At 45.2% G+C, this 26,643-nt stretch overlaps 1 protein-coding gene across 7 annotated transcripts in view; it reads right to left on the reverse strand.

Annotated features, from left to right (window-relative positions):
* Nucleotides 1-485: 485 nt before the first annotated feature.
* ncam1a (neural cell adhesion molecule 1a) overlaps nucleotides 486-26,643 on the reverse strand; it is a 165,614-nt gene continuing 139,456 nt past the window's right edge. For 2 of the 7 annotated variants that reach the window (XM_037468120.2, XM_037468121.2), the window contains 6 exons: nucleotides 18,017-18,141; nucleotides 17,405-17,585; nucleotides 7,025-7,232; nucleotides 5,738-5,854; nucleotides 4,698-5,102; nucleotides 486-666 (listed from right to left, as the gene is read on the reverse strand). In XM_037468120.2, coding sequence (XP_037324017.2) covers nucleotides 546-666; nucleotides 4,698-5,102; nucleotides 5,738-5,854; nucleotides 7,025-7,232; nucleotides 17,405-17,585; nucleotides 18,017-18,141 — 1,157 coding nt within the window. In that variant the 3' untranslated portion in view covers nucleotides 486-545. Of the gene's footprint in view, nucleotides 667-4,697; nucleotides 5,103-5,737; nucleotides 5,855-7,024; nucleotides 7,233-10,741; nucleotides 13,078-17,404; nucleotides 17,586-18,016; nucleotides 18,142-23,082; nucleotides 23,086-23,455; nucleotides 23,504-24,776; nucleotides 24,792-26,643 lie in introns of those variants that run through there. The other 5 variants (XM_037468124.2, XM_062557984.1, XM_037468126.2 and 2 more) reach the window with 3 other exon arrangements.

A 26,643-nucleotide genomic window follows, 5' to 3' on the forward strand; every position in this document is an offset into this window, starting at 1 on the left:
ATTGTTTAAACACAACAAAATATCAACAAAGGGAGCAAAGACCCACAATCCATTACCACGGTGATGAGCATGCTGCACACGGAGGAGACGTAATGGAACCGGTCCTGTGTGTGTACGTTATGCGCGTAAAGCCACAGCCCGACCGTGGTCATCTACAGGCAAAAGGCCTCCGTATTTAACAATTGATCAATTTAATACAACAAAAGAGAGCGCGCACTACGAGACTTTTTTTTTTTTTCTTTTTTTTTTTCTTCGTGACAAATAAGCAAATAGAAAACAGACGTGAGAGGAACTAAGGCTTGTGAATCTTTACATTTCCCGGTCAGAAGACACTGCAGACGGAGACCTACGAATGCATTTTTATCATCAATCGTTACTTTTTTTTTTCTTTCTTTCTGGGGTGGTGTGTGACATTACTTTGAGGTTTCAGTGAATGTGACCCCCCCCCCCCCCCCTCCCTCCCCCCCACAACCCTCCCATCCCTCCCACTTAACCTTAAGAGCCCCCGCCCCCAGCCACCCTCTCCTCCCTCCCGGGTGAGGAGATCACGCTTTGCTCTCGTTGCCGTTCGCCTGGGGAGCCTCGCTGGGGACCGTCTTCACCTCGGCCGCGGCGTTCTTCACCTCCGTCTCGCCTTTGGTGCCGTCGGCCTTCACAGTCTTACCACTGTGAGGGGGGGGGGGGGAGGGGGGGGCAGAAAGAGGGGAGATTCTGTCAGTAGAGAATCAACAAGTCTCTCTCTCTCTCTCTCTCTCTCTCTCTCGGAGCTAAACTGTCTGCTTTGAGCTGGCTTTTGTGTCATTATTCAAAGAAAGAGGAGGAAAAAAACTGTGGGAGGGAGGGAGGGAGGGGGGAGTTGTTTTCCCTTGTGGAACTGAATGCATTACACACATAATGGGATCAAGCCCACTATCCTAGCCAGACATCAAACAGGAGCACATGGGTGTCACAGACAATGAATGCTGATGTATGGAATGAGACGCGGCCGGTACAGTAAGGCACAATGCACGAAGGGAATGGGAAGAATGGGGCACGGCCTACAACGCAAACTGCAACAGCCCGAGAGGATTACGCGCCGTCTGGACTCAACCGAGACACAGTGGAAAGGGACTTCGTCGGGACCTCTCCTGGCGTCCGCGTGGGCCCCCGTGCAGGGATGCATTCGTAGTGACGTGCTGCTGCATCTCTGCTTCTTTGCTGCGTGCCGGCACTCAATATAGCAATTTGAATCACTAAAGCCCTACAAATGTCTTTTCCGCTACATGTGATATTTTGATTATTTTTGTTTCCCCCCCCCCATGTGACACTTTAATCCAGCTCACTGTCTAGTATTTGTTCGAGTCAACACATTTTTTTTAGCTTTTTATTGAACAACTATGCTTTTTTGTTTTGTTGAACCTAATCACAGTTGTAGCTGTAACTGCAATGACAACAAGTCGCAGTTGTTCACCTTCTATAACCATCAAGTGGCACAATAACAGAAAGTAATGCCGACAGCACACCATGATATTCAAACTGACTAATGATTGACATTGGATATCTCCCGGCCGTGTTGGGTTGAAATATTTATTCGAGTTGGAGCACGCTCTGATCCGCCGACGTGGGCTGACTTCATTGGGATTCTTCGCCGGTTGCCGAGAACGCTGCGCAAACGTTATCTTTTAAGTTTTCACAGCACATTTCCTTCTCGCGCTCCACTCAGCCAGCGGGAACGCTGCTAATAAAATGCATTGTGTTGCAATTATGTTGCAAAACGAGTATCCAAGTGTCACAAGTGTAACCCGATTACTTTCATTCCTTTTGCATTATCTCACTGGCAAATATGAAAATAAAGAAAGCTCACATATTTTAATCTGCTTTCAATAACGTGTGATACTAGTTATTGCCCCCCCCCTCCTCTTCTTTTTGTTACTGTTACAAAATCATCTATTAGCTGTGTTACACTATCAATTTTAACATATTCTTTTTAAAGCTGCAGTGGCATTGATGCTTTGCAATGTGCTGCAGGGCTTTTCGTCTGTTTATAAGAGAAGTAGAATTTAAAGAAGAAATATTTTCAATCCAAAAGCTCACGGGAGAAGTTTGCCTTCAGGGTTTCCCCCCCCCCCCCCCCGAAATCTCCCAAAAAGATAATTAAATAAAACCCAATCTGGCAGAAATCCCCGAAGACGACCCTTTGCTGTCGGTACCTGCTTTAGCATGAGCGCGCGGTTTTACAGGCCGGAGGAAACACGCGTCTGCTGGTTGGAAAAAAGAGCTTCCCATCCACACCCCCCCCCCCCCCCCCCCCCTCTGGCCCACCGACATAATCAACGCTGTGCACATTTAACGTGGGCGAGCGGCTTTGTTGAAGTGCCCCGTTCACACACACTTCACTTGCAATCTCTGCGACTGGAAGTCATGACTTGCGCTCCCACTGACGTTGTTCCCTCGTTTCTGCTTTACAGACCCAATGATGGCAACATCTGCACCCCAGTTGAGGCGTTTTTTTTTGTGTTTTTTTTCCCCCACTCATGTTAGAGGCCATTGTTCGAGACACGTGTCAAGAAGTGATAATGTGAGCGCGTCCGGTGTATCGCTCTGCATTTTAAAATGTATCTAAAACGCTTTAATCCTGCTGGTAATTCCCATTTTTTGTTTGTTTTGCCATTATACAGTGAATCCATGTTGGAACCTCTCTTGCCCGCCTTGCTGCAGCGTCTGACCTTTAAACCTCAGCCTCCATTAACGTCGTTGGGCATCGTCACAGAGGAAAATTAAAAACTCATATCCTTTAAATCAAGAGCAATTCAAAGCTGCGCTGCCTGATTTAAAGCTCAGAATGCCGCGTGTGTGCAAAGATGCTTTTACGCTCAAGAGAGAAAAATGGCTCCCGAGGAGGCGTCCGTCACACTCAGGAACCTACAGGACGCCTGAGGAGGCCTTCCACGGTGCAGAAGGAGGATCGCCTCGTAGATCAGTGGGGCGGGGGGGGGGCTGCACTGTCAAAGAGTTATGAAGAAAAATCCCCCCCCCCCCCCCCCCGATGACAGGTTTAGGCACATCAAGGTGATGTTGAGCTGACAAGAGCGCCGTCTGCAGCCGGCTCTGAACTCCCCCCCCATTCCTCACCGCTGACATCTTCCTCTGGCCGTGTGAGTGTGGGGCGAGGGAGGGAGGGAGCGAAGGAGGGAGGGAGCGAGGGAGGGAGGAGTGATTGTCAGCGAGCCTCCGTAATTCAGCGCCGCGAGGCAGCTCAACGTCTCCCCCCCCCCGCCCCCCCACTAGGCCGCCAGAGATCAGGAACATCTGCAGGCTCCTCGGGGGCGAGAAGTCCATACCTGACCCTCCACAGCACTACTGAAACCAGGGGGTCTCTGAGAGGGGGGAGGGGGGGGGGGGGGGGTTCTGGAGAGATTGCTATTTTAATTGAATGAAAAAGGAGACTCTTTGTGGACAAGTGCTTAATTTAACTCATTTGAGACGCTACACGAGAGCAAAGGATTCTTTGAGTTTCCCCGGGCAAAGAGGTTTCATTACTCTTTTGTAAATAAATACATAAAAAACAAAAAAAAGAATGAATCACTTTTCCGCCGCATCCATGTGGTTGTTGTTCACAGATTAATCGCCGTTCACTCCCCCTTTGGGCACCGGGGACATCACCAATTAACACGGAAAACGCAAAAATTCCCACACGCCGATATTACGAATGGAAACTATTCCTACCTGCAGGGGGGGGGGGGGGGGGTTCCTCTCAGCCAAATGCTCAGGATTAATGTCAGATACCTTTGGTTCTGCCGCGTATATGTCGAGGGCTTTTATGGTGAGAGGAATATGGATGAATGTGATCTGGTTGTCAAGGTCGAAAAGGAGTTACGGTACATGTATGTGTGCGCGTAAACGAGTTAAAAAGCCAAACAAACACAGACATAATGTGGGTGAAATATAAAAGGAGCTGAAGGTTGAGGGAGGTCGTTGGAGGGAGCAAACAGACAGGTGGAGGGTGGAGGTGAAATGGGGACAGGTGTACACTAGTGGCATCCCGGTGGGCTGCATGCATCTCTGCACTTTTACATTCTTAAAAGGAAAAGTCCACCCTTAATCCATAATGGCAATAAACCACAGAAGCAAACAGTTGTTTTGTGTGGATGTTCCTTGGTGATTTCTATTCATTAAAGGAATCTACAGTAATGACCTGCAGCGTCTTGCTCAATGCATGTATTTACTATACATGTAAAGGGTACTTTCTGTAAATTTGCTTATTATATCTCCGCTTTGGTGGCACTTTGATACATCAAACTTTCCCGTTTCATTCCTTTGTGTATTTTAAAGGTTTTTACAGACGAGTTTGTTCAAATGTCATCCGTAGCCTGATTTAAAGGACGCTTAATACATCTTCTTAATGCTGTTGACATTTTATTTTATTATCATATTTTTTCTGTTAAAGCCTATGATTATTAAGCAGATTGAAGTACAATTTAGAAATGTTGGGGTTGGAAATGTTCTGATAATGCTTAAGTATTCAAAAGGTGAAGTTTTAGGATTGAATGTAACATCCAGTGGAGTCTCTCCTTAATCAAACTGGTCGAACTTGCAAAAACAGTGTTATTGCATTTGAGGGTAAATTTTTCCTTTAGGAATGACACACGTGCTACAGGGATGCTACCGGAGCAGAGGTGGGGGGGGGGTGAAGGGGGGGTGTGTGGAAGCGTTCATACTCATTGTGGGATGGCGTGGTCGAGTCTGTGCACAGGACTTTGGGCGCTTGGTCCTCGGCGGGGCCGCCTACTTGTGAGTCCTTATTCTGGCTGCCGTCGGGGGCTTTGACCTGGTCCCGCTGGCTCTGCGGCCCCCCGGCATTAGCAGGGGGGGGGCTGACCGGCTCTGGGACAAGGGGAGCTTTGGGGCCGTCGCTCAGGTCGACAAGGGGCCCGACGTCGGGTTGGGCGTTAGCATTAAGCGGGCCGGGCCGGGCGGCGGCGGCCGCGGGGCTGTTTTGGGGCGAAGCCTCGACGGGGGGGGCGGGGCCGCCCTGCGCCGCGGCGCCGCCCCCGGCGACCGAGTTAGTGCCGGCGGAGGGGAGCAAGTTCACCACCGGGGAGGTAGTGTCTGCAGCGGCGGGCCTGTTTGGTGGGGACGGGCGGGGCCGGCAAGGGAGTGAGGAGTGAGGAGTGAGGAGGGAGGAGGGAGGAGGGAGGAAGGAGGAGTGTACACGGAGAGCCGCGAGGAAGGTGAGGCAAAAAGAAAGAAAAAAAGGGAGAGAAATTAAGGGGCAGAGGAAGAGGTGCAGGTCAGGGCAGAAACAAGGCAGAGTGAGTGCTACTGTAACAAAAACGTTAGATACGGAATATTTGCGTGTGGGGGGGGGGAACAAAAACTAAATAATACACACAGTAAAGCTGGAAAAACCAGGTGGTACTTTTGGGATGATAATGCTAATGGAACAAAGCTTTGGGTTTCAATGGGTTCAGTGGCCTAGCACTAGTTTCTCCACTGAAGGTTGGTGTTAAGTTGTTTTTTTTGATTATTCAGTCACACACACGTGTAAAAGTAACATCGGAGAACCAACACAAATGGTCCGTTTTGGGGGTGTCCAATTTCCCCAAATACTACAGCGAGAGCAGCTATTTAAAAAAAAAAACTAAACGATGACCAATTAAGTGAAATGTCGACCGTACAATCAGCGCGTCACATGGAGACTGTGTCAGTTCTCCCCTCTGTGGCGGCGCCGTGCAGTCGTTTCGGGTTCCGTACTCACTCAGGATCCGTCAGGGGCGTGGTCTCGTTGGGCTCGGTGGGGGCCCCGCCTTGGCTCGGGGTTTGTTGTTCTTCCTCCGTTCTCACCTCAACAATCGGCTCCTTGGACTCGTCTTTCCTGTTGTCCCCGGGGGCGACAGGCAGTTAGCAAACACGACTTCCCGTTCCTCGTTTTCCCCCCCTCCCCAGGAGGAGCGCGGCCTCGTACGCAATCCGCCCCTTTGTGCCACATTCCTACCTCCCACACACACACACACACACATATGTAACAGGGAAAGTCTACTTTCATAAAAAAAAACATTCTGGTGATCACACGCAAATGTTTCCTAAAACCTGCCGAAGCACCAGAGTCGACCTTGAAGCTGTGAGCATCAGGCTGTGGTTGGAGGCGTCGCCCTCGGGGGGGGGGGGGGGCTTGTCTGTTATCATTGCGCGCCGCTCTGTGATTGTGCCGAGCTTAAAGAGTGTTTTCTCACACGCTGTGAGTGACATGTCGGGATCTAAGGTGCCAAAACATCAGCCGTGAGCATATTTAATGTGAGGCGTTTAGTTCAAATATCTATGAGGTTTACGGCATGTACAGTGGGAGACACATCGACATTTCAAACTGAATATGCCATGAAATAAACACATTTCTGAATTGTTTTTCCTGTTAAAGCTCGCTAGAATTCTGTTAAGACTTATTCAACCTTTTGATAATTCAAACCGTCCATTTTAACAGTTTGTAAGATGGAATTTTGAATGTATTTACAACCCCAGATGAAAGCAGTCATGCACCATAAAACTGCCAGTGATTTAATCATAGGATTTTATCACATAATCTATATCCGACTCTATGAAGAGGACCGTGTTTTATTGGTCAATTGTGCTTTGGAACAATCGTCCAGTTGGGGTTCGTGAAATCAAGGGAAAAACTTTAAACATCACATTTCAACATCATAATATTGTCTGCAATGGTTGAGCCAGGTTATATCATGTGTCCTGGTGTTTTGCATTATTTTTATTACTTTAATCAGTACTCAGTACTCAGTACTCAATCAGAATTGTTTTTTCTGGTTTTTTGTGTGTATTTATATATGATATATTTGAGTAATTGTCATTACTGTTCTTTTATGTATTTTGGATTTTTTTTTTGGACCCCAGGAAGACTAGCTATCGTCTCAACGTCAGCTAATGGGGATCCTTTTAAATAAACAAATTAACATGAAGTGCCCTTTTAGCCCTCCTCGTTCCGAGGGGTTGTGACCGCGAGCATCAACAGTGTCACGTGATCTGATGGCAAACTCACGTGAAAGCTGCCTGACCCTCCTCGATGTCCTTGCCCTTGGCGCCCGGTCCGGCCTTCCCGCAGAAGTTCACGGCGATGCACATGAGGAGCCCGCACTTGTTGAGGAAGTAGCAGGTGACGTCCACGCCCGCCAGCAGCAGGAAGAAGACGACGATGAGGATGCCCACGATGGCTCCGGTGCCCAATGCCGAGCCGGTGCCCACTTCATCTGCATGCAGCACGAGGACAGCGAGGAGGAGGGGGGTCAGGCAGGAAAAAGAAAGAGAGGAGGAGTTTGGGGAGAGGAAAAGGGTTTAACATGAGGGGAGAGGGGATAGAAGGAAAGTTAGAGAGAGAGAGATGGGGGGGGGGGGGGGGGGGAGAGATGATGAGGAATGCAGCCGAGCTTCAGGTTTCATCTGTTCACGACCTCAAAGTGTGTTGTTCCTTCAACGCAAAGTTGGAGACAAATCACATGGGAACCATCCGGGAATGAATGAATTTGAAACCATCTTAAATCCACCCCCGTTTTCGCTCTAGTTACTTGGTTTTTCAAGTGGCCGACACACTTGAGGTGTTCAATTTCACATTCAATCACAGAACTTCCAGGGATGACTTTTTTGGGCCTTTGATCAAGATACCAAAAGTGGAATCATCAGTTTTCACAATCTGTGCAAAAATACTTGCGGGGTAAATTCCTTCTCGTTCATAAGGACGCTCTCTCATAGATTTTCAGAAGAAGTAACAACAGAAAGAAAACAACACTCTTTTCAAGATAATATAGGAGGTGTGGGTCAAAGGCCAATCCCTCCCCATCCCACTCTGCACACCCTAAAAATAGAGTAAGACACCGGGTGGCTTTTACAGCTGCTCCAAAACATTTGAGGGGAACGTAGAGGTTAAACGGGTTCATCTGTTTCTGTTCATCTCGACAGACGAAGGCTGTCCACACTTTAGAAATCCACTTTGAGGGCAAAGACCAAATTCCGCTTGTTTCCTCTGTTGGGACTATTCCACAGAAACAAATGCACCTGCGGTTTATAAACAGGACGGAATGAGAAGAATTCGGAAGAATTCGGAATTTCGAAGAGCGCTCATGGTACGACGTGGGTATTTTGGACTATTAAATGGACTAATAAATGGGAGCCTAATTTCCATCTTTGTGCATTTTAGCAGAAATATCATGACAGTGATAGTGATTGAAAACACACAACATGCAGCCATCTCCCCCCCCCCTATGGGCACAAAACACAAGCTCCTCACCACAATACTTCAAAAAGGAGAAAAATTTAATTCTAGTGGTACATTGCTTACTTCCTGACTCAAGGTGCATTATGGATGTAAATGGGTTTCCACAAATCTTTTTCCTTATTGTTATTCCTCGGGCCAATTAAGTTATATCGCAAATGGAAATGGAAGGAATTTATGAATGGAATACAAAACAACCCTTTCTGCTTCCCGAGGGATTCTAAACTGTTGTCTCCAGGTCGTCGCTCCCCGTGCTTCAAAGGGAGATTTGCGTGAAGTTTAATCTTCTTTTTTTTTTGTTTTGTTAACTTACCCAACATTGTGCTGCTCGGTGCCTTTTCGGGCCTTTGAGTAGTGGAGGGTGGGTGCTTTTTCCAAGTGGTGTCAAACCAACCAGGACACGAAGGTCGAAACCGTCTGCTGAGCCTGCTTCAAAATGCCTTTTTAAAGACCCACGACGAGACATATGGGCTCTTTTGTGTAAACAAAAGCCTCTTAGGCCTTAGGCGAGGGAGGCAGAATCACCTGCTACTGTCTGTAAAGGATCGAGGGCCGAGTGAGAACACCCCCCCCCCCGTGAATCTAAACCAGAGCTGCCCTTTAAACAAGGCCGGTTGATCTGATGAAGGGAAATTCACTGGGAAACCAGTTTTGAAACTGGGCTGATTAATGTTTTGCACCGACCGGAGCTCTCGAAAAAAAAACCCCACTGACAGCTTTTTCAGCCCGACGCCCTTCTTAAACATGCGATGTTTGCTGTGCCTGTGGGACAGAAAGGTCTGACTAGACATTTCATTTACATACACCACGTTACACCATCCATCGCTTCGCACCCTTTGCGCTCCTTCATCTCCTCTGGTGGCTGTGATGAATAAATGAATGAATGAATGAATACATAGCGGGAGCGTGTCACTACGCCACTGCATTGATGTTACATTTGCAGTTTGATTTACACGTCGTTAAAGAACCAGAAGATGCATTTGATGTCACTTCTTTTTTTTTTTACCAGGCATAACGAGGTTTATTGTTGCCTAAATCGAAGGATTTCTTTTGCAATAAATTGTGTCTTGTTTCAATTTCGAAACATTGATAACTTCTTTGACAGGTCCCAAGTGTCACTTATTTGTATACGGTGAAGGGTCTCTTCTCAGGAGACCCACTTATTTTGCGGATTGGCCCAAACAGTGAAACATGAAGTGATCTGTACGCGGTGGAGACCAAAAATTGCGTAGCATAGAGGAACAATTTTGTAGAAGATAAAAGATCGATTTGAGGAGCGATCTGTCTCATGACTTGGAATGGAAGCTCCATTTGCTTCTTTCCTCGTGTGTTTCATTGACCTTATTCTGCTCCGGAGAGAGAGTCTAGTTTCTAGTTCCTCGCGTTCTCCTATCAGAGCCGCTGCCACGCTGCTGCACTGCTCCGCCGGTCACATGACCTTCAGGTTCAGCATTTGTGTCGACCCTAATGGACCACGGTCTCTCTTTCCTCCTTCGCAGGAGCCAGTGTGCGCGGCTGGAGGGAATTTACATCGTCTAAATGAGGATTTCTAACTGGTGTGCATGTTGGCTTGAAAAATAAATTTGCAGTTTTATGTAGTGAAGGGTGAAGGGAGTCTATAATGTATCCGATTTAATACAGTGACACATTTTTTAAACAGAGATGATTACCATGGGCTATTTTTTAAGGGTATTTTACCAAACTATTCATGTTGATGTGCATGTCGAGTACGTCTGGTGCACACACTTAGATGGAGATCCTGATTAGCGAAAATCCCTCAGCGCTGATCAGCACTCTCATTACTCCGCAGGTACTGATGAACCGCAGGAGGGACTAACAAGGGACAAAGAACAACCCCAAGGGTGTCGTGCGGTCTTATTTTTCCTGTGACAGAGGTTTGGTCGAGATGAAACGGCCGTGCGCGGGATAATAAGTTGAAGGGACACAAGTCTCATCTTAGATCGCAGCCTTTTCGAGTGAAGTCCTGCCCAAAAGAAATAAAGGTGTATTTGCCTCCTTGCCAATATAGTTCTTCACCTGGTTCCTTATTGCTGTTTGGGGAACCCAGGCTCCAGCACATTTCACATGTTATTTTACCTGCAGGCGCACAAGGTCGAAGCAAGTTTTATAGCACGGAGCAGGCAGGGAGGCTCCTAAAGCTACATTCAGATAATCCCCCTAAAAAGCCCCCTTCAAAGGTCACAAATCAGATGGAGTAGACCTTTGACATCTGCTTATTTGGAGCTGAAGTGCTCTTTGCTGCAGGCCGCTTCAAATGGAACCTTGTGGCATGCAATCAGAAATATTCTTCTTGTAAAAAAAGTGAATGCTTTTGTATTTTCAACGTTTTTTTGTTGTCTTTTTGCTTTTTATTTGACCGAGGGAAACACCAACCATCAGGAGGTCAAGCCTTAAAAGTTCAGTATACTTGTTTCTAAACCGGTCATCACGATGCGGAATTACAGAGACAGACAAAAACAATCACATCGGTCTCATTACTGAAAATGTACCAATGCTTTATTAATTCTCTCACATCAAAGTGTTGTTGATCGTGTCTGCAGGTGGCTGCGCTCTCTCCTGGTGTATGCGTCGCATCGCAGCCAAAGGTTTTGAACAAATGCAAACTGTATAGATGGCTTTGATCGCTCACACTCAGATGGTACCCGCGGGTTCCTAACCTCCTCAATGTTTTGTTTTTTCCGACTGCATCAACAACGAGGACGTCGACGTGAGAAAAACAAGCCCATGGTGGGATAAAAACACAGATGACACAGGGTTTTTTTGGGGTTTTTTTTGTTCTAGTGGCAATGGAAAGTCTGTAAGTGGCCTTTTAAATAATGCAAAGCAGTCCCGGCACCATGGAGCCGTTGAATGCTGGAGCAGAACGTGTGCCCCACCAACCGTCACAAACAAACATATTTTGTGGGACAGGATGCGACGGCCTTCACAGGAAACGCGCGTCTGATTGGTTCCAATGTTTGGCCAGTTGCGTAACACAATCTCTTTTTTTTGTGCCAAGTTAGGCCATTGAATATTTCATGAAGGCAAAACAAGAACAGATGCTTCTCTGAAGGTTTTGGAAATAGAGCTCGTTTGATGGAAGAGATTAAATTAAAAGTTGGAGAAACTTCTTTCAAAAAGGTTGAGACGTGACAACAAGACAGCGGTTTCCTGTCTATCTAATGGTGTAAGATTGTGACCCCTCCACATTATGACTGGTATAATATTTATGGTTTCAAAAACATTCCCCTTTCAAAAGGAAGTAGCGTCGTTCTATCCTTGTATACATATTTATGTATTGCTGCAAAGCCTCTATACGGTTTGTATACCATTTGTTCAAAATGCATCCTTTAAGCTATAGCCAGGCTCCCCATCTATCAACATCTGGGTGTAACAGTGAATCATGAAATGCAACACGGAATGCAGAGTAAAGTCGTTTTGTTGAAGCTCCGCACGAATGAAAGAAAATCGCTAAAATCAACTCCACAACCGAGGGAAGTACAAGCCAGCACTGTGTCACACGTCTTAACAGGTTTCAGTCACTAAAGCTTCAGAAAGCCGTTACTTTCGTGAAAGAAAAAACAAAACACAATTTATTTCAACCCTACAATGGTTACATGGAAATACACTGATATGTACGTACAAAAACGTCTCAGAGAATAGAATAATTTCACATTATGAAAATGAAATTTTTAGTGTTTAACAGCTGTTGCACTTTTAGACATTTTTCTGCTTTCAGGTAAAAACAGAACATGAACCGTCAAATTATCCCCCCCCCCCCCCCCGCCCCCCCAGCTGAATTGTTGTATTTCTAGGTCAGTTTGTAAAGAGTATGTACACTTTGTCACGAAACATGATTAGTTTTTTCTGCACAACCTTGCGTCCTCTCCCGACCAGGCGGTTACATAATGACCTATAGTAATAAACATTTTTAAATGAATACTCTGACCAAAACCAACACATCTTTTTCCGTATTTTTCTTCTTTTTTTCTTTTTTTTACTTTCCTAATACAGCAGGACATTTCAAGCTTGTATCCAAAAAAACTGAAATCAGGCACAGCATGTGTACTCTTCACCTGTTTAACACATTCATAATGCTTGACTGGGGAGCTTCAAAGCAGCTGCATAGCACATCAATGAATACTGGATCATGCCTAGTGTCAGCTCTCATGCACTGTTCATGCTTTTATGTCCTTTGTGACATAACAGGGGAATGGTGTCTCTGTTTGATCGGCAATAAATTCCAAAATAAAAGTCTCTTTACAATTGCCATTTCTGGTTAGCACATTGTAGACGTGATCAAACAGTGTAATGTAATTCTTCTATTCGTCACCCCTCTCACGATCACATTAAGGCATTATGAATGTGTTACTAATGGTTTCTAAAACAAAGCGGCAGCACTTTGTCCACGCAGTTTCCCAACTGAGCACCCAGGTCCGACTTGTTGGCAAAAACCTTCTAAGAATGTTCCCTTTCCAAATCTATTCACAAACAACATGAAAACCCATGAAAACAAATAATATCAACAGAATCTAAATCCCCAAAATATGAGAATGATGCAAGTACTGAGCACCCTGTAATAACGTCATGAAACCAATGTCTTGACTCTTTTTTTTTTTTTTTTTTTTTTTTTTCATCTTGCGTGTGACTGCACAAGGGTCAAAAAGGCATAGAAAGCAAAGGATTTGGGGCCCCAAGATTTCAAAGGCTCGGACTATCCTCTATTTCTCCTTGAACAACATCAGTTCATGAGAGCCAGAGCACAGTCAGCATGGACAGCAGAAGAGCTGCCAGACTGTAGGTAACACATCGGCAACCGAGGGTGGCTGAGGTTCATCCGACAGCCACAGTTCACAAACAGAAGTATTTAGTATAGTATATAGTATGTCGGCAACGATAGCGATAATCACAGCACCAGTGACAGGAAAAGGAAAGAACAATACAAAACACAGACAGAGAGAAACATTTGTGCGTATGGCAATGTCATGGTCCATAGGTGTCCAAGAAGATCACACAGGAAGACAAAGGAAAGGACACAGAGAAAAAAGGGAAGCAGGAGAGAAAGTGGGAGAGAGATAGAAAAATAAGGTCAGAAATACACATTTACAACTGAATTCAAGATTTAAAATAAAAAAAAAGGAAATCTAAGTTAGAGGATCAAAGTAAACGAAGTCACAGCACGTTAGTAGCACGGCAAATGACACATGGCACGTGGCATGCATGGGTGGAAGGTCATGGGGGGGGGATGACAATGACAGAAAGGAGGATGTTTCAGAGACAAAAAATGAAATAAAAGCAAAACCAGCTTTTCAATCAAACATGGTGCAGGTCAGCGGTAGACACAGAGGATGACAACCTGGATGCTAGAACACATCAACCAGTCAGGCTATCATGTGTCCTTTGGAATGGCCAGTGGTGTAATGTAAAACAAACGCAGGCGTGTGCATACTTGCCACGAATAAAAGGTCACCCATTGGGTCGAGAGTAGAGAAATGAGGGAAACCGTAGGGCCTCCTGCTTTTGTTTTGTCTTTTGAAGCATGAGCCAAAGTTTGGTTAAAAATGATACATTCAGCGTGGCGTCAAGTCGACAAAGTTCTTGTGATTATGAGGTACGAGCAGCGCTACGCTCATAAATCTGCTGCATGTTGTGTTCTGATTTACATTTTGCAACATTGCAGATAAATCCACGAGAAACGTTTTCTCATTATACTGATCAAACTAATCAGGGCAACGTTATGCTCCCTTCCAAACATATTTGTTGTTGCAATTAGCAGCACAAGCTTGTAGAGACAATGCTTTTTTATATGCACAAAATATATTAAAAAAGCGGTCAATATTGTTACAAAGCTGTTTACTCAGTATTTCACTGATATGCATATAGATGCAGCCTTGCATGCATGAATAGTTGGATTGGGTGCTTTTCATTTGTGTCCTCACACGGAGGATCCTATCGACTTTACATTGGCATTGTTTCCGAGGAGCCGATACGTGATTTCAACTCGTCAAGTGTCACTCGGTGAGAAAAGCCATATCATTTCTGTGATGTCAGGTTGGTTGCAAAGTGGCTGTTGAACCAAAATGTGGGCTTTAATTTTGGGGCATTTATCTCTGCGAACTGAAGGCTAATTGGTCTGCGTTCAATGCAGAGGGCTGGCCTTTAAAAATAATTGTCAATTATTGTAAAAAAGATTAAATGTAGACATGTATTCTAAATTGTGTGTACACCTGCAACACAAATAATATCAGCAGATGTCTTCATGAGAATAATGCTCCCGTCGGAATAAAGCCCGCTTGGGAAAATCCTGACTGATATTTTTGTATTTTTGGAATAATAGTGAAATATTCTGTAAACACATCCAATGTAGGAGAGGAAAGTTGTCTCCTAAAGTACACCCAAGTCAAATGTGGAACAAAAGAGCAAAGACTAGGTCCAAACTAAAGAGTATAAGGAGTTTCGGTCCACAAATGCATTTAATAAATGAGTAAGCGTGGTTTTGTTCAGCGGTACCAGCGGTAAGGCGTGTACTGTAGCGTGACCGTGCACACGGGTTAAGAGAGGAGTGGGCGGCAGGACCATTACACCACCGGTCACACCAGAGAGAATGGCCCATGCAAAACCACACATTCAAAAAAAAAAAAAGCTGCTCATGAAGGTTCAGTCTGTGACATGGATGGAAGGGTGAGCTCATGTTATCAAAACTGCAAAAAGTGAATTGCCGCGTTTTGTAGTTTTTTTACTCCGATGTCAGCCTTAGCTGGGGAGATTTGGATGGATCAGCAGTAAACCTCCCCCCCGACTGTGTCCACACTAGCAAATTTAAAAAACACTGTTTTTGCCCCTTTTTTGGTCCTGTGATGTTTCGTCTCTCCACAGCTGGGCAGCATTTGGCCTTCTGTGACTACGTGGCATGGAAATGCTGCCCCACTGTACCCGCCGCCAACAGAAATCACAAGTATAAAAATGTTTTGTTTCAGAACGGATCATCTGTTTGAAAGAACAGTCAAATTACGCCGAGATGCTTCGACCTCTCATCCCAAAAATGCATCACTTTGGTAAATTTGTGTGCGGCATGGGTTTGAAAAAGAGAAAAAAATATTTTAACAGATTGAGGCTCGACCTCAGGTCATTCGCAATTTGCGTCGCGGTGTCTAGTATATTTATATATATTTTTTAGAGTGGCTGTTTTAAGCAAACATTACCAAGAACAGCTGCGTAACCTGCTGGAAGTGAATGCAGATGTTGCAGCTAAAAATAAACCTCCGCTATATCCCCCAAAACGACCTGAAAGGGGAGGAAGAACGGCAGCAACTGGGAAGTAACACTAGACGTCTTAAAGCAACAGCAACGCAACAACAAAAAACCACTCGTGAAATGAGGTAATTAGAGGAATTAAAGGGGGGATTGACTTGGATGACGCCCATGTGGACTTCTGCTGCGGCAGTCTTCTAATGATCCAAACCTCCCACTGCTATATGGCTGTTGCCCAACAAGCGCATGAAAACGAAAATGACTGTTTTCCTCGTGTGCCATGCGCTGGCAGCGCGTTGCCTTCAAGGGCCTCCGGTAAAAGAACGGTGAGGATCAATGCAGCTGGAAGCGGCACCATGCAACCAAAAAAAAAAAAAGGGCTGTAAGGGTTGCGTCCCCACTCACACACTCGGGTCGGGCCTGAGGAACCACTGCGGGCTGAGCATTTGTTTTTGGGATTTATTGGCCATCGTTACACCGGTACATTCGGATTCTGGACTTGTCAGACGCGGAGGCTCGCGAGGTGGCCCTGGAATCTGGTCTAAATTGATGATTTGATCTGTTATGGGGGAATTCGCAAAAAGCGCGGGGGCCAACCATGCAACGGTAAACGTGCATGCACTCACAAAGGTTATTAATAATTATTCATTTCACCCTTTCAGGAATGTTTTCTCTCTCATAAATCTGACATTCGGGAGTCAAATTGCTTTTGCGCTTTTGCGTTTTTTAGCGTAATTGTCTTATTAGAATCTTTGGTATTCGTTTGACAGTTGAAAGGGGAAAATAATCGGGGGGGGGGCATTCAAAATCTCTTTTGTGAGAAAATCCTCAAACTGAAGGATGTCAGAGCTGCAGAAACGAGAGACGCAGAAAGGGAACCCGACGGGGCTCTTTCTCAGTAGAAGACAGACAGACGAGATGTTTCATAGCAAAGGCAAAAGTGCAATGGGGAGGCAGCCCAAGTTCAAATGTTCACCGTACACACAACAACAACAATAACAACAACAACAACAGCAGCAACAGAGCAAAGGCCAGCCGCGACCACATGGGTAGAGAAGTGTTTGGTTTTAGAACTGGACAGAAGGCTCCGGGTCTGACTGACTGTCTGGTCCCACTGAGCTTGAGCTACTGAAGACAAAGAGGGATGCTGAGCTTCACCGAGGAGGACAATAAATATACACGGCCTCGCTCGATCTGGTGCAAACCGGTCTCTCCCCCCGAAACTCTGTGAGGCGAGCACAATGTTTTTAAGGTGCAGGCGGGAGAAGGCGGAGAAAAACGTACTTTCGCCAGGAGCAAAGGATTAGGTCGAGGAGACATGGCATTTATAGTAGGAAAATAGAGTACATGTTGTTTGTGAAAGGGAAACACTCTCTGAGTGGCACCAGCTTCGAGACAAAGAGAGCTGCACTTCTCAGGAACTTGTACTGCTTGGTGATACACAAACACGTACAAGTAGCCGTGTTCTCTTTATCTATCAACACAGCTGGATGCGTCTTTCTCCATATTCACTCTTCTTCAAGGGAAACCGAATCTTCCTTGCATGGACAGTAAAGTCCCTAAAAAGTACATCTTCATTTTTAACTATTGAAAAAAAGATGCTAAATTGCTTTCTGCAATCCTGTAGACAGTTCTGCAGTCCGACAAGCCTCTTTTGCCAGTTTATTGCATTGTCATAATAAATCACTCTTCTAATTGGCCACTATTGTAATTAATCTGCATTCTCAAACTCGGGGGGGGGGGGGGGTTGTGGATTTGAAACTCGACTTGTATAACGCTTCGGGCTTATAGGACGATCCTCTTCTCTGGTCACGGCGGAAGCCTTCGTGCTCTGTGGCTGCGGCGTGCGTGCGTGCGTGCATGGGTGGATGGATGCTGGTGGGGAGACGATGGGGACAGTACCTGGGATGGTGGTGGGGTCCGTGGCGGTCCTGTAGGAGATGACGCCGGGCTCCGACTTGCCCTGCTGATTCTCTGCCACTACGCGAATCTCGTACTCCGTGTTCCAGTCCAGGCCGCTCAGCATCACGTACTCGCTGTTGTGGGGGACGCGGATCTCTGGTTTCCAGTCGGATACGTGCTTCTGGGGAAGGAAGTGCAGGAGGTTGGTTGGATAACTGGGATTGGAGTCCTTCTCAACCGTAATTTCAGATTACAGCACATTTTTCCAGTTCGGCATATGAAAACGAAAATAGTGCAATTCACAAGAAGTTCATAGACCTTGACAACAATCATCTGAAATGTGCTTGTGGTTAGAGTTTAACTGATGTGAATAAGGAGGGCTCTTAGGGGCAACAAACAACCAAGAGATGCCAACTCCACTTAGGCTTTAATGGACGGCTTCGGCGTTTAACTGAAACTGAGCTTTAATGTGCTTGAAAGCTGTTGTGTCTTGGCAGAGGCTAGAAGTTTGTTCCTGCTCGTGGTTGTGTCAGCAATCATTTCGAAGCAAATTTGGAGGAAAAAAAGAGCGGCAAAGTGGTACCAAGTGACCCCCTCGCTCGGGATACTCACAGCCTTGTATCGGACCAGGTAGTGTTTAATGGGGGAACCGCCGTCGTCCTGCTTGATCCAGTTGACCTTAAGAATATTGCCCCTTTCTTGGACCTTGACTACCAGTTTGGGGGCAGTGGGTTCCCCTGCACAAGACAAACCAAGGAATCAAGCTTAGTACCACGTAGATGTAGCCATCGCACGCACCACTGTTCCTTCCTGTTGTGTTCAAACGGAGCCGATGGGAAGTGTCTTCAAGGTTTAGCTGAACTATCATTTAAATGTATCGCGAGTTCTACATTGGTGTAAGAGGCATGAACAACAAAGCATCGCATCCAGAGGAATTTGCAGGTTTTAATCCCGGTGTGATTGAGGATCAAGGATTAGAACGCAGCCGATCAAATCCTGAGAATCAAATGCCTGCAGATGATTGGCTCGCATTCTCCAGGCCTTCATACGTTGACTGAATCCTGTATTTATTGGTATTATCCTCAAAGACTTTCTACATCGGACTAATTTAAGTAAGAGTTGTCAAATAAATGTAATTATAATCTTTGTCAAACACACACTAGATATTAGTAGACTAGATACTAGACATTTTTTTTTAGCTTTTGTTTAGAAAGCAGCTACAAACAATAAAGATTGGGACCAATTACAAATTGAATGTTAAAAGTTTAGTATGGAGCATTTCCTACCAGGGATTTGTTTCTAAAAGTAATTCATGCTTCTTTTTTTTCCCACCACACTCACAATCATTCCCTAAACTTAGAAAAGTACATATTTGAGTGCTGACCACGATCTTTCCTTAACTTTCCCTAAATGGGTGTGTGCCTAAACAAAACAAATTTCCTTTTTGGCAAAACGAATAATTGGTTTGGTTGAGAATAAGACCATGTTCTGGGTTTAAATAAGTACTTTTGGCAACATAAAGGCCACAAACACTGGTCTCCTCCGGTTCGTAGTCCTGTGTTTGACCCTCCCGTCGCCTCAGGACACTTCTCCACACGGAAAAATAAAATCAAAAGGGTGCATTGACAGTGCAGTTTCATAATTTGGGAACCTAATTCTCAGGACAGCAGGCTGGCTTTTTGCAAAGTGGTGTTGTTCTCCTCGAGGCTCCTCATTACCTTCCGTGTCCTCCTGAGTAATGACTGCTGGGTCACCCGATAATCAGCCCGCAGGACTCCAAAACTTTTTGATAACACGTACAAAGGCCTGTGGTTGGACGGCTGATGTGTTCTGCGTCGTTTACTCTCATGCCGCGTTAAGGGAGGAAACTAGCAAGTCCAAACTCATTAGTTGTGTGCATACCGCCAACACGCAGCTAGCCTCGGGATCGTGTTATTAAATTGAGTACCTCAGGATGTCGCAGCCTTTGCTCCGAGCTAATGAGCTGAATGAAACAGCCCAAATCATCTCATTAGATCGAATATGCTCAAAGAAACATTGGTAAGGATTGAAATTGATTGAAACATTTGTATACATAAAAAAATAAATAAAAATAAGACAGCAATCAGGTTTCCACACCCAATATTCAGCATTTTCAAACTGTTATTGGTTGAAGTTAATTTAATAAGTCTTTTCTTGTGATCATCAGAGCTGGCTGAAAAACAAGCATTCCACTAGACTAGGGTGAGCATGACAGATGCTGGAAGTAAATCAGACAGTGTTAAAGACAGCAGCATTTACATAGGGAGGGGAGGGGGGTGGGGGGGCAGGTGGACACTGGGTACATTGAGCATTGTTATTCATGAGCATCATTCCGGGTTAGGTCCTCTTTCATTTCCGAGGCTAAAACAGAGAAAGAGGCGGTTAGGATGAGAAGCTTCTCCATGCAAGACGGAAAAATCTCGGGTGCTGGCTACGTATCCGGAGGCGGAGCATGTGGAGCGCTGCACAATGACCTCACGCCACACTGACATATAATTGTGGATAGAACAGTGGTTATTGAAAACATGCTGATGGGTTTGGTGTTAATTGTGATTTTACAGCTGATTTGACGCTTAACCCTGAAATAAATAGTTAAAGTAACGCCTAAACTCTCTATTATCAATGCAACGCTTTTCTTTGTGGCATTTACTTTCAAATAAAATGCATGGGAGGAATCATGCATATTGCTTAAAAAAAGTATTATATCAAGTTCTTCAATCTAAATATTTTGATCAATTTGACTTTATTTTACAATTTTAAATTTGAATCAAAAATGGGTCCGAGATTAATACAAACATTAGAAAAATGTTTGTATTGTCAGTATGGTCAGTCTGAAACGTCTAGAAACGTGATTCATTTTGAATTACTCTCACAATTAGTACGTTTAAAGCATCACGTTGATGTTTGATGTCATTTCATGTGTTATATGTAGAATAGGACAGGACACCAAAGAAACAGCCACATGCAGACAATACTGACTTTGTCTTTGTGAAACAAACAGAGGACGAAGGACAAGACGACGGAATAAACTTGCATGCAGCAGTAAATGCACGGGGGGGGGGGGCGCTGTGATTCAATCAGTAAAATATTGTGAGCTTCTTTATCTTTTGAGGACAAGAAGAAATCAACGTTGTGTTTGGGGACCATGATTAGCGGTGCATGCGCTGCAGAGCGCAGTGAGCGGCGCTTTGTGATGTCTAAACGCCAGTCAATATGCATCGGGAAATAACAAAAAGAAGCGTTTTGATTAAAGAAAAAAAAAGCAGTGTTCGCCAAAATCAAATCGTTGAGTCTAAAGCAACAAAAAATCTAATTTCAAACTTGAATTTAAAAGCAAGGCCATCAAAATCCACATATTGCTAGATCAATTCATAATCAAAGTTTTCAATCAAGAAAAAGCCCAGCATCCTCACATGAATGGCATATTGAAATGTTACAAACCCTGAAACCAAAGTGAGATTTATTAAGACTGATTACAACTACACCCAAAAGGAACGGGGTATTTTAAAAGTATATATGTTTTACTTTCATCAGTTTAGCAATCTCTACAACTGCAGTGTTTGATTGTCGTGTCCATGAAAAAGAGCAACCATTGAAGAAAAGAGAACACGGGCTTGTGCATTATGTAGTTCCCTTTGTATGGAAGATAAATTACATTATTTAACAGACAGATAGCACAGGAAAGGCTTCCCGCCTGGTATTGACATGCCATCTGTACATAGATATCATATCTGGATCAGGACCACCGAAACATGGGGGCATGGGGTCAAAGAGTTAACAATTGCATCAAGCTGGCTCAGTTAAGCGCAGTGAAGAGGATGTGGCATTGGTATGTACTTCTCAGGTTATGATAATACATTATAAATTGCTAATATATTATTCATTTTTCATAAGGAACCAAGAGGAGAGTCTTGCATTGTGAATTAACATCTGCAGTGGAACAAACCCCACTATTCTTCAGATAAATGAGATGTTGAAATAGAGATGGATGAAATATGTCCTAATAAAAGTGAAAATCTATGAATGTTTCACCTAATGGCACAAAAGGCGTCTGAATGATCACCGCTGATCGCATGATCTCAAACTAAACAACAACAACAAAAAATTACCTTCTGTTGGCCAGCGAAGACGACATCATCACCACCATGCAAGAGCCACATGACAAAGTCACGAGATGTGCACGCACATGATTGGTTGATAGGAAAACATAGGAAAGGAGGGAGGGGGAGAGGCGCGGGGGCAAATGAAAAACATACACAACAAGTGTGAAATGATGAAAACATGTCAACAGAATAAACAAATGAACAATAATGTTAAGACAAAATGACAAAAAAGGAACACAAACAACCGAGGGGGAAAAACAATAATTGGTAAATAGATTATTTACATGTAAAGAAATGTTGCTGAGTGTATGAAATAATTCCTGACTATTAGCTTTGGTTTTTGGAAATTGAATTTTTTTTTGAAATATTGAAATCGGATTAAACCAAAGCCTGACATCAAGAATTGCCTCATGCATTCACATAAGCAGCAGCTTTTCCTCTGACGCATTCTCCGTCGTTCCGATGGTTCAGGTCACAGCAACGTTAAATCCAATCTGAACCACGGTGAGCTCTAACACCACTTAAGGAGGATTACAGATGTAAAAGAATGTTTGGGTTCCCCCGGAACAAACCGGAGAGAAGAAATCGGGTCAAAAGAGGAAACTCTGCGGCTTTTAGAATACAAATCATGGCAGTTGAATACTGAAGTCACACAAACGCATGGGCACGCAACCTCGGGAGGAAATACGATCTAAAAGCGCTTGTGACATCTGCTTTGAATGACGCACTTGCGGGAGACACACTACGGACTACCACGGACTCACTCAAATGTAAAAGCCACACGTTGTTAAAAAAAGAGGGGAGAGATTTGGTTAGGATCAGTGAAAGGACATCACATTTCAAACAGTACAGGATCTCGTTTTAAAAAAAAGGAGCGACGGCAGACGCACAACAATTAGACCTCTCCGCTGAACCTGCAGGGAACACACGCCTTGCGTATCAGGGGGTCAGTGGCTTGAAGGTGCTTCTCCTTCTACGCACTGGCTCTTTGCACACACTACGCGTGTAATAGTATGTCAAAATGCGGCTTCGTGGAGAGGAGCTGATCGGTGTCGGTAAACCTAACCCTAAAACCCTAACCCTAACCCTAACACCTAACCCCTAAACCCTAACCCTAACCCCAGGATGACTGAATAGGCAAAGAGTCCCCCTAGGACTCGGCGTGATTACTGCTCGTGTTGTTCAGGCTACACTATCGCAGCGGGGGGGGAACAATTTTCAGCGCCCGTCAAATCCTGCCGACCAGAGGAGACGATCGGGTTCTGAGCTGAACGGACACAACGATAAACGACACATCAACAGGGCTTTCAGTGTCTCGAGTGGTGTTGGTAAGCGCCGCGATATGTAGACGCTGAAGGGGTTGGAACAGGTGTTGCAGGCGGTAGGTGGCGGAGGGGAAAGACGTGCTGCAGGGTGGCACCTCTCTTGTTTGGAACACTCGTGCAGTTGGACTGAACCATTCAGGGGAAAAAAAAATACCGTAAGTGTACTGGTGAGAAGCACATCTGCCATCTTGTGAATCTTGCTAGAAAGTAGTGTTTTCCCTCCTAACACCCTCTGCTGAGGCGCTTTGTGATTGTAAAATAGTGTCTGGTAGTGTCACCTGGACCGAACTCAACTAACTTGATGTCGGCACCAATTTTGAAGATGTCACGCGCGCGGATCCCATGGCTGGTGACGTCGCCACAGGGGCGTAGAGCTTCTGTGAATCCACTGCATCCCAACAGTCTCAGGCAAGCGCTGATCTGAGTCCTGGCGGGCAGACGGTGTGTTTAGTGCGTCCACGGCACCGCCGTCAGGCTGTTAGGAGGACGACCCTCGTGTCCTCGACAGGTGTTAGTCAAATCATCAGATCTAGTGTTAACGCAGCTCATTTGAAGAGAGAGACACACACGCACACTGCACACCGTGCGACCGGCATACTCACTAAGGGCCACACTGCTGACGGCATTAGGGGCCGACGTCTCTGACGGAACTGAAACATGGTGAGAACATGGTGAGCGGCGCTCTGCGGCGCTCTGCGGCTCTCTCTCTCTCTCCGGCGAGAGCGACCCCCCCCCCCCCCTCCCTGCTGGGTCGCCTTCTATTTTTGCACCGTCTCCGTGATTCGTTCCTGTGCAACAATCTTCAGCTCTGCTCTGCTCTCTCGTTGCTCAGTACCTCTTAGCACGCCCGTTGTGCTCATAACTGCCGCACAACAATGCGTACACATTGGACCGACCACATTGGAACACTGCGCGCCTGGCGCGGCGGCTCCGGACCCCTCATAAAAAAGGCTGTTTTTGTTGCCAGAGAAATAAAAGCTATTTAGTGCATGTGGCTCAAGGCCTCAGCTGAACCTTGCAGAGCGGTTGCGTATATATATATATATATTCAAACCTTTCACCCCCCCCCCCCCCCCAGGGGGCATTTATGTGCGAGCCCGCCCTCTTTTAAACATCACTACGAGTTGATATTCCAATCCCACAGTGATTATCAACAGGCAATGCCCCTGTATTGGTCTTTGTGGTCTCTGAATACGGCCATGCCTTCTTTAAACACTCACTGGCTAAACTGCTGCACTGGACAGGTACAATACAAAGCATGCTAGTGGGACACCCAAAAAACAAAGGATGCTACGGACAAATAGTACTAAGGAAGCGACGCACTAGAGACAGCAAACTCGCTGCAGCATCCATCCCGTTGGAGAACAAACCTGAGGCCGCGTCGGAGTAACCGAACGGACTGCCGTCTGGAGGATTTAGGACAACAGGTCATGAGATGAGCGTTGGTGTTCAAGCAGGGTAAAACACATCTAAAGGGTTCTGGGTGATGACTTCTGAGGAACCGTCCTACCTTCCATCAGTAAAGCAACTGTCCTGATAGCCGCAGCGATGACTGCATTCGCACAGTAGCGTCCTACTGGTTCCATCGGCAAAAAGCTATTTTAACCTTAAAGGTTTTGTTTATCTCTGCAACGAAACTCCGTTCTAAAAGAAATTTAGCATGAATCACTGGTAAAAGGCTATTTTGTCATATACTGCACAAACAAACTGAACAACCTTTTTAGTGGTAGAACCACGTGTTAAAATCGACCAAGCGACTTTGAGACGATGGAACCTGAAGTGCAAAATGCTGACTCATTTCCACATTCGACATAGCGTCTGTCCTCTGTACTCTTTAGGGAATGGTCACAGTAAAGCAGATAAAGTGGAGTTGGAAACAAGGAGGGAAATAAAGCAGCTAAGACAGGGAGGAATGAAACTTACTTGCGAAAGAATACTCTGGGAAGTCCAGTGGAAAACAGAACAGATGGGAAACCATGATGAGGAAACAACGAAACAAAAAGAAGAAGCAAAAGACAATGAAATGAGAAACATGAACAATGAAAATTGCATTCCTCCCCCACCAGACTGGTACTCTTACTACACTCTACACGCTTCTCTGTGCTCAGCAGCTATCTCTGAATACTGTCACTGTATCGCCCTCAACATTAGCAAACCCTCCTTTGAGTAATTCCTCGCTCAGATGTGACCTTGGTCCAGCGTTGTCTCAAAAGAAGCTTCTCTGGAAGTATGATAACACACGACAATTTAATCTGAATGCATCCTCTATCTTATCCATTCGTTTTTCTTCAAAGTTTTGCTGAAACGTCTTGAAGTAGGACAAAGCCTCTTTTTCAGGAATTGGGGTGCCGAGGAGAGTGGGAGGTGGGGTGGGGGGGGGGGATGATGCACAGATGGAAGCAGGGCATAGAGGCTGGCAGACACTAAAACAAAGATTATTCAAGACCCTGATTCGAAATACCGACAGAGAATTAGATCTGTCGTTGCTAACCGAGGCCTCGGTGAAGGCGCTCCGCAGCGGGTGCACGGAAATAAGGATAATGCTGGTTTATTATGATTTGAGTCATCCTTCCTATCAGAAATAATCACATGGGACCCACAAAGTAAATTGGAAACAGCATCTGACACTGCAAGTAAGACAGTTACGCTCGGGCAGAATGAAATCATCACCCACAGTGTCCATTTAAACATCCTTCACTGTGTTCATCGCATTAGAGGATGTTCCTATTTCCTGCACCTTGAAAATATAATGTGTATATATATATATATATATATATATATATATATATATATATATATATATATATATAATCAACTGTATTACACGCTTTCTGATTGCCTGACTGCTTGTGCTTCTGGACTTTATTCAATGTCTCATTCATCACTCCATTGAGTATAAAGCTTTTGGAATTGACTCACAAGTGTTAATATGTATATTTCCAGGAGCCTTTCATTGTTACGGGTACAAACAACTAAACTAAACCAGTTTTACGCCCCTCATTTGGAAAAAATCTGACTTATTATGAATGACAATACTTAAAAATAACCATTAACGCTTTAATTGATCATGCACAAATGCCCCTAGCGTCCTACTGAATGAATGAACATCTCAGAGATGACTCATCTCTTCAGTTTAGCATTGAGCCAATTTTAGTCTTCTATCGGGCCTAATTTGTTCCTCCACGAGAAAGCGTTATCCGACGTGCTGCTGCACGTGAAATGAACACATAATTGGCACATTGTGATTGATGGCAGGTGTTGTGCACCTGCTCTTTGCTGTGAAAGTTGCAGATTATGCCATATGCCTAACACAGCTGGCATTCCTCACCAGGAGTCATTTAAACGGTGCAACTCGGAGGGCGGCTTCAAACTTCCCTCAATCTGCCCGAAAAAACCCACGTGGATCTCCCTTCTTTTGTCAAGGTGACTTCTTTCTGCTTTCCTCCAAACTCAGACAAATACAACACTTACGGCGTGTCATCGTGTGCTGAAATATAAGCAACCTTCAGCGGGGCCCGACCCCTGGCAGCTACGTCATCAACTGAACTATAAATACCGAGCTGACGCTTCTTCACGCGGTCGGATGGATCGGCACTTATACAGAAAGCTTTCACTGAACCGCCGCGGTAAAAAGAGGCACACGACCCTGTCGGGTGATGAAGGACGGCGGTTGCACTTTGCATAGTTAGTCTCGTTTCCGCCTGGCCTCGGCCGGAAAGGACCAGAGAGGTTTTGGGAGGATCGGAGGCATCCGGCCTCCGATAGACAAGGCACAGGCGGTTGGAATGAG

This window comes from Pungitius pungitius, chromosome 16, assembly GCF_949316345.1.
Source record: "Pungitius pungitius chromosome 16, fPunPun2.1, whole genome shotgun sequence".
Lineage (NCBI taxonomy): Eukaryota > Metazoa > Chordata > Actinopteri > Perciformes > Gasterosteidae > Pungitius > Pungitius pungitius.